Raw genomic sequence first — 17,404 nt, 5'->3', positions numbered from 1 at the left:
ATGAATACCCAAAAGAACACAAGGAATTGGATTGGATCTGACAATTGGAAAAGAAATAGCAACACCTAATTAAAAGCACCCGATGATATTTCATGAATAATGTCTTTTTTTTTAACCAACTGGCAAAAAAATGCCAAATTTTAAAAGTCCTGGCCTGGATGGAATTCCAAACTTCTGGGTAAAGTAAATACATGCTCTATGCAATCATTGTGCTCAAGCATTCAACAAACTTATCCAAGAGGGAAAGGTAATGGATGAATGGCTCACAGAAGGTAATACCTTCCTCATCCCAAAATCTGAATAAACCCAACTACCTCACAAATATAAACTAAGAACATACAAACTTCTGATGGAAATCATCACAGCTATGACATACTCTCCCTCCCCTCCCCCACCTTATACAACAAGGAGGCCTAGAGGCAAAACAGAATAGATCAAAACAAAAATCTCGTAAGAGAGAATGCTATGGAACAATCGACCACCGACTACTAAACAAGGCCCGACTCGAAAACTGTAAAACAAGAAACTGTCCAAAGCCTGGATAGACAATAAAAAAAACACTTGATAGTGTTTCACATTCATGGATGATAAAATGCATGCAAATACACAAAATCTATCCTCAAATAATCAAATTGATTGAGAAAGCAATGGAGTTCTGGAACACTACATTGCTATTAGAACACTCGGAAGAAGAGATTGAAATATCAGAAGCGAAGACATGATGTGGGATCTTCCAGGGAGAGCCATTCGCCTCTCAAGCTTTGCCTGGCTCTGGAACCACTGAGCAACCTCATTAATGAGCAAAGACAAGGATACACCCTAATATTCAATATAAGAACATCTAAATAAATCGGGAAGGTGACACATCTGCTGTACATGAATGACTAAAAGCTCTTCAGACCGAATGACGAAAAATTGGCAGAACAACTGAAATTAGTGAAACAGTACTCCAACGACATTCAAATGGAATGTGGCCTAGACACGTGTGCCAATTGCATATCGTACAAGGTAGCCCAAGAAAACCAAAGAACATAAAAATTCATCGACATGCAAAATACAGGAACTAGAAAATGAAACCTCATACAAACAGCTTCGAGTAAAATAGGGTCACCAAATTAGTCACAAACAAATGCGCAAACCAAATACCAAAGAATACCTATGTAGAACAAGGCCGATTCTGAAAAACTATCTCACCCCAATAAACCAACTCGCAGCACCAGTATCCCAACACATTGGCAGAATAATAAACTGGCCATAATCGGAAATCAATAAAATAGATATAAAAATAAGGAAACATCTTACCACCGACAAAAAGTTTCATAAAAATCAGTGCATCCCGAGAATGTACCTGCCGAGATGAGAAAGAGGCAGCGGCCTGATATATCTCAACCAAGTGTACAGAATTACAACTGCAGAATTGGCCAAGTACATGAAAATTTCAACAGATTACAAAATCCAGTTTTTTACGCAAACACAAAGACAGCAAACCAGAACAGGTATCCCTAACATGCCTTCCAAAAATTCCCCAAAGACAGATGCGAGCAGATGTCACACATGAAACCGAAACAGCAACAAATACAGCCACAAATTCTGATGCGGAATATCAACAGATATACACCGACAACTGGGAGAACAATAAAAGAGCAGGAAATTATTTAATGAATAAAAACGTTGGACAGATCGGCCAAAAACAAAGAAGGCTCATTGGAACGGATAAGAAGAGGTCAACTAAAGTGGGATGGAGAAGGAATCATAATAAATGCCCAAGACCAAAGACACTATACCATTGGCTTTAAGAAAATGGCAGGACTGAGTCAATTGGACAGGTGTAAGTTCTGCAAGGTATAAAAAGAAAGCACGAGTCATCTCCTATCGGGATGTAAAACAAACTCGTCTCAGAACAGCTGTACACGCATAGGCATAACAAGGTACAGTATGTAGAACAATCCACTGGCACATCTGCAATCTTTCAATACCCCGATTCCAATAATCTCATGGAAAGATTAACCAAAAGCAATCATTGCTAAGAAGGAAGCAATGCTCACATACGACCTGATGATCCTGTGGAGCATGAACATAGAACCCCCCCCCCCCCCCCCAAAAAAAAACATTGTTACCGGATATATTACTGAATGAGATGAATGAATGATCGTTTTAAGGCCATTTTCCCCGTTGGAGCAGGGGTTAGCCTTGCGGGCCCCATGACAATCATGGTTCCCTGTTTGAGGCAATGTTTTTATGGCCGGATGCCCTTCCTGACGCCATCCCTTAGTCGCCTCTTACGATGCGCAGGGATATGGTGTACCTATTCTAAACCCGGGTACACACCGGGATCATTCATCCCAGCAAGCTGGTACTCAATTTGCTGACCTCGGAAGGATGACAGGCTGAGTCAACTCCCCTGGTGTTAATTCAGCGATCGACCGGGATTCGAACCCAGGATCCTAGGATCCTAAGCCGGCACCCTAACTGCTAAGCAAACACCAGGCTCACCGGATACCGGATATATTACTGAGGTACAAAAATAGAAAAGAAGGCATTCCTGATTGAGGTGCATTACAAAGCGATTTTGGCCAGAAATTTGGAAAAAGAGCAATTTTGACTGAAAGACAGGACAGAAATTGCAGCAAGCCGCGTCCGGTAGGACGCAGTTTGACCCGTGGAGACACGAGCAGGCAAGGGACAGGTCGTGCCGCAGATTGACATCGACATGAGGAAGACAGTAGGCGCGACTGGCTGGTTATGGAATGGCAGAGTCAGTAGCGGCAAAGGGAGCTGGCTCATGGGGAAACCACACAGCAACTCACATGCAGGTTCTCCTGCAGAGTTCCTGGCTGCCCCCTCGCAGATTACACCTGCCTTTATAGGATCCACTCCCACCCGCTCTGATGATGCACTTAACCCCTCTCCTGTTGGCCACCATTGTTCCGGGGCCCAATTTTACGGATGTTAGCACCACCCATCGACTTGTCACTCAGATAGTCCTCCTCCTCTGTTTCGGTCGGGACCGAAGCACGGCGTTTCCCACCCAAACCTGCACCTGATGGCTTAGTTAAAAGAACGTTTAAAAGTACAAAACGACAGATTACAAAGGTAAGAACATTATAAAGGGGTTTCAGGTAGACAACATATTTGTATGCATAAAATTATGCATACCTCATAATCACAATGAATTTACTTCACACTTGTTCAAATACAATACATATGGGAGATAACTAACCTATCCTATGCGAAGTTATCCCCTAGAAGTCATTCTCACAACAATATCAATGCATACAATAATACTTCACATATTAACCAATCTCCAGCAGACATTTCCTCATATGTGCCATGCACCTGGGACATCAAATCATGTGGGACAAAAACACAAATTTTCATCTGTCCCTCAATTTTACTTTTACCAAGACTTTTGCTCCTCCAAGCCCCAGTGAACCATCTCAGAATGGCCCTTCTTTCGGAACGCTCCGTGCCATGCAAGGAGCCAGGCATTCTGCTCAGGTGAAATTTTTCACATCAAATTATTGAACTTGCCTGCCAAATTCAATTTGGTCTAAATCAAGGTAAACTGCTTTCCTAAGGGGAATTCTCTAACCTCAAACCTTTTGAAGATTTATACTCTTTGTACGATCCAAATGTTCATCCATAGGGCACATAGGCCTACATGTGTCACGGGTGCACCTTGATTCAATTGTATTCCGTTTTATTTTCTGCAGACCTTGCCACATATAGATCAAGTGTAGACCCATGAATACAAATACTACCTTTGGAATGCTATTTAAAGTTACTTTCTGTGTCAAAAATTGTTTTCAATGACGTTTGAATCATACTGGGAGAACATTTTAATCAATATCGACCCATTGGAAGTTATTGGTCATTTCCTTAAATAAATTGGGCCCTCAAGTGAGGATATAGAAAGGAAAAATGCTTGGATTGTAACCCACAACTAATCCGAGCATAACCTACATCTCTCACTAGCATTACAGATAATGCTGAACCCTCTTCTATAATGATGTTGTAAATATATTCGTTTTAATGACGTGTTTTCTACAACACCATGGTTGGCAGCATGTAGGGTTCAAACTGAAGCGAGAAATAACTGAAACTAAGAAATAAATGTTTCACGCTTGAGGATTAAATGAGAAATAGTTCGCAAGGTAAAATTAAATAAAACGTGACCTAATATGACGAAACTCACACGAGATGCAGAAAACAAAAATTCCATTTGCCAGTGTAATCTCATTCTGTTGACAACTTAATTTCAACAAAATTTTGAGAGAAAAGTGCAATTTCTAACTTCCAAAGCTCGCCATGTATTTGTGTGAAGAAAACAGGTGACAATAGCTCATCAGATTATAGCGATGACATGAATGATGGCTAATGCACCACATTTTCTGTTCGCGGATGTCTCAACAGCGGGCCCACCTGAGGTCTGAACTCTTCGGCGTCACTGACCATCCACAAAAAACCTTGGAAGCAGTTCATCAAGTTTGTTTCTGTTTCATACACTTCAACTGTTCCTTCACTCTTGAGGGATAGGCTAACGATGGACACCACTTACACAAAGGTTAACTGTCTTCACGTAAAAGCCCAAGGTACTTGATCCCTCACTTCTCACACCTATCAACCCCTCTCTGCCCCCACCCTGCCTGACTGAAGACTACCTCTTGCAAGTGAGCTTCCCTCCTGTAAAGATGTAGAAATTCCAATTATTGACTCTTCCACTTGTACCTGGGCCTCATGGTGTCAGCACTTTAACACAGGTGACGTGTTTAACTATTCTGTCTACTTTTCTATCTCATGTCAATCTTGGACAGTCACCTTCAGGCTTCATGTATCATGAAATTTTTCCAATTTGATCTAAATTCATAAGGATTGTGTCAAAACAGACCCTCTCGACTACAGACGAGTCAGCTTTCTCCACATCACAAGCGAAGCCATGGAATCAATAAATGCAATGAACCTCAGGACGATCTCTAACGCTCTGACATCTGATCAGCAGTTTGGCTCCCACAAGTAATTCCACCTGTACATGCTGTTCCTTCTCTCTCGATACTTAATGGATAGGTGCCCTCAATCTCAAACAAGTACAATTTCACTGGACATCTGCAAATTTATTTCTGTCTGGCACCACGCCCTACAAACTTTGAGTCAATAATACCCAGAGTATTCTCCTGCACTTGATATCAGCAGATTCCAGCATACCTTCAAGCACCAGATTGCTTTGGATGGTGGTTTCTCCAGTGCTTCACCTTTAGAAGCTGAGATCCTCAAGAAAGCATTCTGGGATCAATCTTATTCTTGATCTAAGTCAACTACCTCTCTTTATCACTCAAAAATCGACTTGATCATTTTTGCAGACACCACTCTGGGCAGGATAGTTCCTCACCCATCTGCCAGGAAAACTGTGGCAGCATCCACAACTACCAATCTTGACAAAATAAGCTACTGGTCATCGACCTGGAGCATATCACGAAAGACCCATACTCTCACTTAGTCCCTCCACAAGGACCAGTTGGGCAAACCATAATATATTTATGTGGTTAGCCTCTGGCTCAGGTACAGTCACTGGTATTCCTGGACTTCACCATCAGCTATGAACTTGGGCTAGCAAGATTTCCTAGAGGTATACACCTTTGCCTCTGAGCTGAATAGCCTGGGATCAAATCTCAGCCCAGCTATAAACTGTCATCCTGGTGTCCCACAGGCAGCAAGGCATGCTTGTGCCATCCCTCGGATGGACGTTAAACTGGGTGTCCCTTCTGCCAGCATTAGTTTGTGGATGTTGAAGATCCCACGTGTACTTTGCGGAGAGTAGGCGAGTATTTCCCGGCACCCTGAACAAATTCCAAATTCCTGCCCTAACCTGCAGAGGGAGTTGCTTCAGCAGCACAGCTCTGCCCCTCTCAGGCAATGATGCTACTCACAGCCGTGTGCTACATATAAAAGTAGATGAAGAATTGGCAGATCACGTCTTCAAGTTGACCTCCAAAGTCAGCTGCCCCCTCGGAATTTTGCCGCCTTCCAAACCTATATCTTCTTCTGTCATATTCAAGTTATAAATTATGTGAAGGCCTTCATCTAAAATACCAAGGAAAAAGCTTGGCCCTCATGAACTGGTGCTGCTGCCTCTGATTCCCCCACCCATACTTCCCTCCACAGATTCTGTGGTTTGAGGCTTAAGGCCCTCCATATCAATGGCATCTCCTAACAGGGAGTAGAGTCTTTCTTTGCACCTGCATAAAATAAGTTAGGAAAAAGGTTCACTTGATTGACGTTTTTGCCAGAAATGGAAGTTCTTAGTTTATAACAAGTCTGTCACTTTGAATGTGTCAGACAGGGATGGAGGTTGCCATTAAAAAGATGTATTATTTCCTTTACACCATGTTATGCACAACCAGCATGTCATTTTATTGAGAGTCGGTTCTGGGATTCCGCAGTCTCAATCAACATTCTTGGAAGAACCATGTAGTTTTACGACTACATGATGCATTAAGTAAAAGAGAAAGAAATCACAAAGATGGTCTAAAGAAGGGAGAATGATGCTGCTCAGAAGAATTCCTGCTCGGACGATTGTCTTTAAGGAAATCTATAAGGCACATCTGATAGCGGTGGAATTCTATTGCAACACACAAAATATCATCATTGTGAACGTGAATGCACCGAGTGAACCCATGGAAAGAAGAGTGTTCTTCTCCACTCTGCACGACTTTGTAAAAGGACTTGATTCAACTGCTTTCATCTGTATTGTTGGCGATTTCAATTGCACTATGAATCCTTCCATAGACAGGACCGGTCATGAACCCCATTCTGCTTCTGCGAAGGTTTTGGCGAACATCATCAAGAATCATCATTTGAAAGATGTATGGAGGGTGCAACATCCAACTTTACGGTGCTATACATGGTGCAGATGCCATGATGGCAGGATATCAATGGCAAGGCTAGACAGATTATATGTGCATAAGCCAATGCTAAATCTGGTGGCCACCACCCAGATACTCCCAACTGGTTTCACAGACCATTACCTGGTTTCAATGGTTTTTAACTTGCCCCTGGCCTCAGATGGTAGTGCATATTTGGTCACTTAACATCCACCTGCTGAATGATATGAAATTCAAAGATGCCTTTTGAGCTGTGGGGAAAAATTTGGTCCTCCAAGTCCAAGCACCTGCAACTGTGGTGGGAGCTCGCGAAGAGTCAGGTCAAATCGTTCTGTCAACAATATTGTCTTTATACCACTAAATTGCAAAATCTCTCGATTGATTCATTAAAGGTCGAAATTGCAGCCTTGGAGCAAAATATTGATCGGGCTGGGAAAGACACTGCATGTGGCCGGCTGTTTTGGACTAAAAGGGCAATCTTGACCGATTTGGTACGGCAGCGGGCAATGGGCACCCTGGTACGCATGAGAATGAATTATTTGACTTTGGATATGCCGAATAAGGATTTTTTTAGTTTGGAGAACTCTGCTAAAAATCACAACAGATTCACAGGCTACGTGCTGCTAATGGGTTAATAGTGACCTCCCAACAGGAGATTGTCTGTTTTGAAGGGTTTTTATACAAACTTGGACTCCCCCCAGAGCATAAGTAATGAGACCTTGCAGGAGCTGACTACTGGGCTTCTGAGACTTGAGGAGGACCAGCAACGCACACCGAACGCGCCAGTTTCGGCTGCTGAACTTGAAACTGCTATGCGGAGCTTGAAGGATGGTAAAGCCTCTGGGATTGACGGTTTACCTGGAGAGTTCTATAAGACTTTTTGGAACCTTGTGTGGCCCGACCAACTTGAGATATTTGATGAATGCTTTCATGTTGGAGAGCTTCCCATGTCCTGCAGAAGAGCAGTCATGTGCCTGTTGCCAAAGGCTGGGGCACTCAACTAGTCGAGAACTGGCGGCCTGTCTCATTGCTGTGCGCGGATTACAAGATTTTGTCGAAGGTTTTAGCAAACCGTTTGGGAACTGTGATCAGCTCTATTGTGCACCCTGACCAGACATACTGTGTACCAGGAAGGTCAATTTATGATAATACATTTTTGATAAGGGATCTTATTTCTTACAATAAGTACTTGCGTGCCAGGTTTGGGTTGTTGTTTCTTGACCAAACAAAAGCTTTTGATCAAGTTGATCACACATATTTGTTTTCTGTTCTTGGGCGGATGGGTTTTGGTGAAACTTTTATCTCCTATGTTAAACTTTTATACACTAACACCTTCTGTATGACGAAAGTCAACAACAGTTTATGCTCCCCCTTTCCTTTCTGACGGGGTATCCGTCAAGGTTGTCCCCTTCCTGGACTTCTGTACGTAATTGCCCTTGAACCACTTTTAGTATCTATTAGGCAGCGAATAACTCAGGATTTGGAAGCCGTAGGTGGTTCAAGATTTGTGGTCACAGCTTATGCTGATGATGTTTGCGTCCTGATTAAAGGCCCAAACAGTGTTGCTGCAGTGCAGCGTTGCCTAAAATATTTATCTGCGGCCTCTTCTGGTGAAGTAAATTGGAGTAAGAGTGTAGCCTTATGATGCGGTTCAGATAACCTTTCGTTAACACTGCCACCGTCACTCCTACAGAATTTAGAGTGGAAAACAGATGGGGTCAAATATCTTGGCGTCTATCTCGGCAACCGGGAGGTAGAAATGAAGAATTGGGAAGGATTGATTGAACAAATTACACACCGGTTGAAAGTATGGGAAGGACTGCTGCGATCTCTTTTTTTTTTCTTGTATACAAGATCGAGGCTCGTGTAAGAGCTAAAAGCACTATCTCTTTCTTATAAAGGCCGCACTCTTGTCATCAATAACTTGATAGCAGCAAGATTATGGCATAAACTAATTGCCTTGCAGCCACCCAAGGAGTTGATTCCTGCAATCCAGCAGGTTTTGATAAATTTATTTTGGAATGGCTACCACTGGCTTCGGCCTCATATACTGTACCATCCTCGGAAGGAGGGCGGACATGGAATTGTGTATGTGTCCACTCGGCTGTTGTATGTGCAACGACTGTTGTATGCTGAAGAACTGCTCTGGCGCCCCTTTGCGCTTTATTTTGCTGCAACAAGCTGGATGCCTGTGTTATGATCGGCACCTGTTCTTGGTGAACCTTGACCATGTCAGTTTAGCTTCACTTCCAGTTTTTTTTAATCAATTTTTTTCTGAAAGTTTGGGAAGGCTTTAGTGTTCATTGCTGCCCTAAGGCTTATAATTGCCGGATGTTTATCCAAGAACCAATTTTTTCTCACGTTTTTTTTTCCATGCATTCCTCAGTCCTACCTTGATTAGGAAATTTATTTAAGGAAGAGTTGGCAAAGTTTGTGACCTGAGGCATGCATCTGGGACAAAATGGATGTCTGCTGGCAGGGCGGTGACCATTCTTGGTTTAAGTTCTGTGCGTGTTGTCAGCCAAATTATATGCATCGCCAAGAGGAAGTTTAAGGAGTTAAATATTGGCTGGGAAAGTATCAACAACGTCGAGGATCATCGGCTGTCCTTCCCTGAAATTAAGGTGCTCCCCTCTCTCCAGTTAAATGATGAAGTTGTTTCTCCTTTTCATCTGGTAACAAAGGCGGGTATTCACAAGCTCCTTCGAGAAAACCAAGCATCGTCCTTCTCTGGAGCGACAAGAGTGGCCTTGTGGTCAGAAAGGTTAGGGCTAGGATCTCCTGCCACGCCACTGTGGCCTAGTAGGTATAAATTACCTATTTATGGGTTCCTAGCAGATATCCAGTGGAGACTAGCACATTGGGCTCTCCCTTCGAACACCTTTGTTCATCACCTTCACAGTTCAAGACTGGTAACATGCCCCTTCTGTGAACAGAAGGAGGACCTCTTTCATGCCTATGTGCAATGTGAAAGACTAACACCTCTTTTCTCTACTCCCACACACCTTTATGATCAGTTGTCTTTTCCTTTCACTTCACATACTTTTATTTTTGGTGTACCTTTCAGACCCTCCTGCAAGGACTCCGGCATTCTCCTAAACTTCTACATGCAGTAGACTCAGATAAGGACTTTATAATTGTTGTTGCAACAACAAAATATGCAATTTATAAATAGAGGAAAATCGAAATTGATAATGGGCATGGTTTTGATGTCCCTATTTTAAAAGGGCTGGTCTGTGCAAGAATCAGGTTAGAGTTTGATTACTTTGTGGCGAATGAAAATATCAAACTGATTGAGTGCAAATGGTGTATTAATGGAGCCTTATGCATTGTGAATGATTTGAATTTGGTCTTCCTTTTCTAATAACTACGTCAAGAACTGTGTTGCCTTTCTATTTTTTCTCCTATAAAATTGTTTTGACCTGTTTTGTTTTTGCAGTAAAACAATGCTGTTGCAAATATTTTCATTTTCACTCTTTCTCTTTCTCTTTTTCTTTCTTTCTTTCTTTCTTTCTTTCTTTCTTTCTTTCTTTCTTTCTCTTTCTCTTTCTCTTTCTCTCTCTCTCTCTCTCTCTCTCTCTCTCTCTCTCTCTCTCTCTCTCTCTCTCTCTCTCTCTCTCGACTTCGTGAAGGCGTGGGTACACCATCCTGAATGTGGGGGACCTCCTGGTCGGTCACTGCTGGGAGATTGATCGGCTGCCTTCATGCCATGGGCTTTGAGAGAACTGCCTGGGGCTATAAAACAACAACAACAACAACAAACCCTACAACATGTATAACCCCCCCCCCCCCCCCCTCCCCTATCCTATAGCAGGAGGCTTAATAAAATTGGAACTAGAGATGGACACTGGATGACCTCCAAGTCCTAGCGCCCCCACTGTAATGTAGGAGAATTTTCTCACTATCTCTATAAATTTCTCACTATCTCTCACCCCTCTCCAATGTAGAGCGACCCCTCTCCAATGTAGAGCGACCCCTCTGCCTTTGTTCCAATCATTTGTACATTTGTGGTGTTTGAGAAATTAGAAACCATCCAATGCCACATCTATGTACGAGATGTGCTCTCATTCACCAATCATCCAGCAATTAAGATCACTGTGGTCGCTATTTAAAAGGTGATGCATGCAGGAGCACACTGTCCTTTGAGGCGGTTAACAAAGGTTCCCTTGGCATATTTAGTAATATCCAGGGCAGCACAGCACTCTACTCAAACTTCACCATAAACCAATTTCAAAGAAAAAGCAATATTTACATTCATCAGTTTGCACCATGAGATATGCATACCACAATTAGTATCACAGAGCACCAAAAAAAAAAAAAATCAGATGTCCTTACCATAGCATCATCATGGTCAATGTACCAGCGCCAGTGCTGCCAAAGCAGTGTCCTGGCAAGGGTTATATCGAGCGGTTTGGTTATGCCAGCTGATTTGGTTACGCCAGTGGTTTGGTTATGCCGGGTGGTTCGTTTATGCCAGATGGCTTGACATTTCCTTCACAGCAGTCATTCTATGAGGAATTACGAACTAGTTCAGGGTGCCGGTGACAACATACTAACTCCTCCCAAAAGACACACCATGGGATCTTTAATGACCAACAAGGATCAGTGCTGGCAGATAGGATATCAAGATTAATGTCTGAACAACTTTGGTGCACATATTGATGCCTTTTCCTGCATGTGAAACACCAGAATGAGAGTTTATAACTCAGTTGGGATTCAAACACATGATAGACATCTCATAAACAAGTATACCAGTAGGATATCCTACCACCCCATTCCTCACCATGCATTGGCCTAAACTAGAATGGCACACGTAGAGCACTCTCATGTTCTACCACTATCCACTCGATATCCTACCACTCCTATATCCTACCACTATATCCTACCACTCGCATGTTCTCGTCTCGCATGTTCATTATGAACAAAAATTACCATCGTTAAATGAACACACGACTATTAAGGCCCACTGCTATTATGGCCCATATACCCGTAGTATCCATGCACCCTCTTATGTCACATCGTTTTTGGCATGGGTTATGATCGTCATATGTTTAATTTGTGACTCACATCGGGTCATAGATCAGATATATAAAGTTTCAGATTTTTCAGATAGATTTAAATTCAACCAATTATGGCTGAAATAGCACTTCACCAATCACATTATCGCTATCACCCTATATACCCCATGGCGAGTTGATGTTGAGCAGTTTCGGAGAAGATGATGTCCAATTTTCCCCTTTAATCCAATATGGCTGCCATACCATGTGACCAATGACATCACAGTTAGCAATAAAATATTCTCTATGGGGAGGCCCTCCGATGATTAAAGTTTTGCATCGACTGGACAAGCGGTTGCAGAGATAACCATTTTTGGATAAGGATTTAAAATTAAACCAATTATGGCTGGAATACCACTTCACCTATGACATAATCGTTATCACCATATATACCCCATGGGGAGTCGAAGACATATGCCAAGTTTCAATTTATTTCGTCGAGTGATTTTGGAGAAAACGATGTCCAAATCTTTTCCTTTCATCCAATTTTGCTTCCATACAATGTCACCTATTGCAATAGTCTCGCATCACCTTCGTGGCTAGACTAACAAAACAGAGCCCTGAGCGTAATGTTTTATCATACTGCTCAAGGCACAGGTAACCATTATAACGTTATCTTGAATTAAAAGCACGTTTATGGCCAATAATTAAAATCCTGCCAATTGAAAGAGGGAACGATGATGTTGAGATATTCAATACATAGGATGTGCAGCTGTCTCTTTATGGTGCTTTGGCTCTTGAAACTTGACTTACCATACATGCAATTAAAGTATTTTGCTTATCCAGGATGTATGCAAATGATTATAGATTCGTATGACAACTGTTGAAAGTTTGGTCAAAAAGAAAAAGAGAAGACGAAAAATCAAACGACCCACATTTCAATGACATCAGAATAAATAAATAAATAAATAAATAAATAAACGGTACATAGTCAGGCCTTTACAATCTGGTGTTTTTATGAAATGCAAATGGCCTCTAAGCTGCATTTATAGCATTTAAAATCCTCTTTGGTTCCGAAAGAGGGCATTAGTTTTCCTCCATTTGTCACTTTGGACATTTCCAAACTGATATGCCCTCCTCTGTGTTACAGAGTGTTCGTTCCGCGGAAGCAGTTTCTCGAGCTGGGGTCATGCTGGGCGGCTTGCCATCCCTCTCCCAGCAGTAGTCAGGGCAAGAATTTGTGATTTCTCCAGGGTGCTGGCAATAGCTCGCCTACTCTTCGCTAAGCACACCATGGGATCCATAATGTCCACCAAGTAATGCCGGTAGATGTGAGATGCTTGGGACATTTATAAAATAAAAATTCCTGACTTTCTTTTTTCGGAAAAAAAATTCTGACCCAGACTTTCTGCAATGTTGGAACAATCATGAAATTAAGGATTTGAATTAAACAGTTAAACTTGTAGTTTTATTCCCCACTCTACCCCCCCACCCCCCTGCAACCCACTCATACACACATGACTGTTTTGGTATGGGTACAACCGAAGCAGGATGGCCAACTTGATGTAAAGGCATCTTCACCACCAGCATACTGTGGGTGTGTTGCTTTGGGTTCTGTGATAGACCATGGCCTTATTTGGCTAACAAGCTCCTCTAAATTACGTGAGAAGCTTTTTCATTCAGCAGATATAGTGCTGCCAGCTCTGCAAGATAAATGGGGTAATTGGGCAGTGGCCTTCTCACTAGGATTTTAATCTACACTAACTAAACAGCACCGGTGGAATTCTATCATTAAAAATTTGTTTTATTACCATTTTCAGGCAAAACATGGACTTTGTGCTTTTGTGACTTGTTGCTCCATTTCGCTAATGGCGCTTCATTGAACCACAGCCGGTGAACCCCTCGCACAATATCGTCAAATAGAAAACGCATTTCCGGGGTCGCATCGCAGTTTGCACCACCAGATATGCATACCCCAGTTGTTATCACATAATACCAAAATGTTTTTTTTTTCCATTGGTCTTACCATGTACCTGTCATTGTCAATGTACCTTGCTCTTTGGTAGGATATAGTGGTAGGATATAGGAGTGGTAGGATAGTGGTAGGATATCGAGTGGATAGTGGTAGAACATGAGAGTGTAGCGAAAGTGTAGCGAAAACGTTTGTGCTGCTAAAGCAGGTCTCCTGGCAAGGGTTACACTGAGTGGTTCAATTATTCCGGATGGTTCTGTTAGGCCGGAAGCTTCAGTCAGGCCGGGAAGTTTAGTCAGGTTGGATAATTCAGTCAGGCTGGGTAATTCGGCCAGGCCCAGTAATTCGGTCAGACCTAGTAATTCGGTCAGGCCTAGTAATTCGGTCAGGCCAGGTGATTCGGTCAGGCCAGGTGATTCGGTCAGGCCAGGTGATTCGGTCAGACCTAGTAATTCGGTCAGGCCTAGTAATTCGGTCAGGCCTTGTGATTCGGTCAGGCCTAGTGATTCGGTCAGGCCTAGTGATTCGGTCAGGCCGAGCAATTCGGTCAGGCCAGGTGATTCGGTCAGGCCGAGCAATTCGGTCAGGCCAGGTGATTCGGTCAGGCCGAGCAATTCGGGCAGGCCGAGCAATTCGGTCAGGCCAGGTGATTCGGTCAGGCTGAGCAATTCGGGCAGGCCGAGCAATTCGGTCAGGCTGAGCAATTCGGTCAGGCCGAGCAATTCGGTCAGGCCAGGTGATTCGGTCAGGCCAAGCAATTCGGTCAGGCCAGGTGATTCGGTCAGGCCGAGCAATTCGATCAGGCCAGGTGATTCGGTCAGGCCGAGCAATAAATCAAACCGTCACAAATCTGCACTGTAACTGTCTAACAAGGTCTGTTATCATTGGCTGATGAAAACATGAACTTCTCATTAGCTGGAAAAACTACAACCTGCTGTGAATGTCTTTGCAGGCAGCGAGTGCATTGCGTCAATTTGAGCTCTCATTTAGATGTGGCGTTAAGTCGTCTGTCAAGTCCGCTCACATTCGCCTGTGGACGTTAAAGATGCTGAGATGCCTTTTGAAAAGAGTGCGCCATTGTGTGCCCCAATACCTTCAACCAAACTGTAAATCGTGTGCTCATCTGCACTGCATCGGTGGTAAAGCGTACAGCAACGCATTGACTGAATGAATGGTCAAGAGTGGATAGAGATAGCATAAAAGGCCATGTAGCAATACAGGACTTCAGTTAACGCAATGCGCAGCCTCCTTGAAGGTTTGCAGATTCCATTGAACCAGAATTGGAAGGGATGTTTGACAGATGGGAGAAAAATGAGACACGAATCGCAAATAAAGTTCTGACATGAAGTCAAACATGGATTATGCCCGTTGGAGTATAAATAGGCCAGACTTGATAATATAATAAACCCAAAGGCAAATGCCAATCAGAACGTTTGGCTTCTCAAATCTCGAAGGCTGGATCATTAGGGTCGACACAATTACAACATCTATAAACCCAACCGGGGTTGCCCATTGGTTTGTACAGCACGCAACGCCTGGCTGCAAGTTTGCATTATGTCGGAGAACGAACACTTGGCACAATGTTGGTTTTTGTCACCGGCTTCTGCTGTGTTAACCTCGGCATGACCTCACCCTCCACCAAAAGATAATAGCAGAAAAGCATCCAATTCCTAGGCCTGGCTCCAAGTCTGCCGGTGGAATTCAGCTCCACTCTGAAACTAAAAGATACATCCCACAAGCTTGCTCCCACCCAATGAGCCTGTGCAGCAGAGCACAACATTCAGATGAGTCATACCTCCTCTCGCTCCAGCAGCAGCAACTCGCTGTCTTCCAGGATGCAAAAGCGTTGCTTCCAATCCACACGCTCCGTTGCTGGGGATTGCCCACATGACATGTGGTGAGTGGCTGGACCCTTTACATCTGCAAAGCATGGTAGAGGAGGTGCAGTTAGGCCAAGGCAGGAATCAAAGCAGATACCAAACCGAATAAATTCAACTGCAAGAAAAAGCCTTTCGCTTCTCTCCGCTCCCAAGCATGCTCATTGTGTTTGGACCAAACTGCTGCCCTTAAAGGATGCAAACATCAGCAGAGACAGGAATGGCAACACAAAAGGGATTTGTCATTTTTGACACAACAGATTGCCAACAAAATATCATTGTCCTTTCATCAAATCTGGCATTCCTAAGGACCAAATAATGGTTTGGACTTTTAAAACATCTAATTTTTTTACCATGTGGATGGAATGGTATCATTTAGCCATTACGATGTAGAAGCTACTTGTTTGTTACGACCCTAATTTCACAGCACCACTGTGATTTCTAGAGGAAGTGTGGACTGGCCCTTCCTGGATTTCCACCGGTGCTTGGTCTTGGAAGGGATCTGAAGTGGCTTGGAGTCTATTCGGAATCAGGGAAGCTGCTTTGCAAATATCCTCCCCCCCATCCAAAACCTTTATCTTTTCTACCCCCGTTAATTCACTCCAGATCCACTTTTTTGAAATACCGACTTCTTTCCTGGAAGTCCTAGCAGTGTCCACGTGTTTTTTTTTTTTACCTCTCCAACCCCACCCTTCCCATGCCTCCTCCCCCCAAGCCCTCTCCCTCCCACAGATCTCCCGACGTCCCTGCTCTCCATCTTGTTTCCCTGCTCCCTTTATCATATGTTTTATGTTTTACGTGTCAGTTTGTCTTTTTGTGATTAATGCTAGCTCTTGCACGAGCCTCGATCTTGCATACAAAAAAAGAAAAGAATAATAAAAGATGAGCAATTTCTGAAATTGAAACCATTCTCTTCTGTTTCGTCGTTGTACTGCGCAAGACGATACATTTCGGCCGATGGACAAAAGTGACCCCCTTGATCAATCATCCATCAAAAGAGGTACCACATTCTTCCAGAGAAGTGGACATTGATTGTTTCTATCGGTGGTACTTTCCCTCACGTATTCTTGGCATTTCCCACATGCCAAGAAAGGTTTAAAAGTATCCCGTCTACTGCGAACGTTTTGTAATTCTCTTTGATGGGAATGAAACGCTATCACGACCACCACAACCACTACCATGATTATGGTTAGTGCCATAATCAACTCCACATTCTCGTGGGGTCAGCCACGGGTGAAGCTCTTGGCCAAAGTGTTTCACGAAATGGCTGGCCAGGGTGACGTCAACTGAAGGTGATTTTGGCAGGTGATGGAGCAGTAAAAGTGTAGCGAAAGCAGGTCTCCGAGCTAGTCGCCGAACAGGCTGCTGAGCATCTAAACAGTGGTGTTGATCACTGTTAGTGGGTTAGTTATCACGTACACAGCGTGGTCTACAAGCTTCCATGTCTAGCAGTCTAAAGAGCGAATTAATAAAGCAGCTTCGCTCTTCCAGCACCGACTAATCAAGCGCTCAATATGCACAGGGGAGATGGAACAGGGGAGATGGAACAGGGGAGATGGAACAGGGGAGATGGAACAGGGGAGATGGAACAGGCAATAAACCGTGGGATCGGGAGTAACACCGAGGCAAAGGGTTAAAATCTGCACGGCTACAGATCGGGCTATCCATGCAGACAGCCTC

The 17,404-nt window shown here is 43.4% G+C and overlaps 1 protein-coding gene across 2 annotated transcripts in view; it reads right to left on the bottom strand.

Annotated features, from left to right (window-relative positions):
* LOC137432812 (ras GTPase-activating protein nGAP) overlaps positions 1-17,404 on the bottom strand; it is a 234,643-nt gene that overhangs the window by 123,791 nt on the left and 93,448 nt on the right. For both annotated transcript variants that reach the window (XM_068125041.2, XM_078783644.1), the window contains exon 2: positions 15,643-15,767. In XM_068125041.2, the coding sequence (XP_067981142.2) occupies positions 15,643-15,767 (125 nt within the window). The remainder of the gene's footprint in view (positions 1-15,642; positions 15,768-17,404) is intronic.

Source organism: Myxine glutinosa, chromosome 8 (assembly GCF_964187855.1).
Source record: "Myxine glutinosa chromosome 8, kmMyxGlut1.1, whole genome shotgun sequence".
NCBI lineage: Eukaryota > Metazoa > Chordata > Myxini > Myxiniformes > Myxinidae > Myxine > Myxine glutinosa.
Note: the sequence above shows the minus strand (reverse complement) of the source record. Positions and strands in the feature narration are given on the sequence as shown.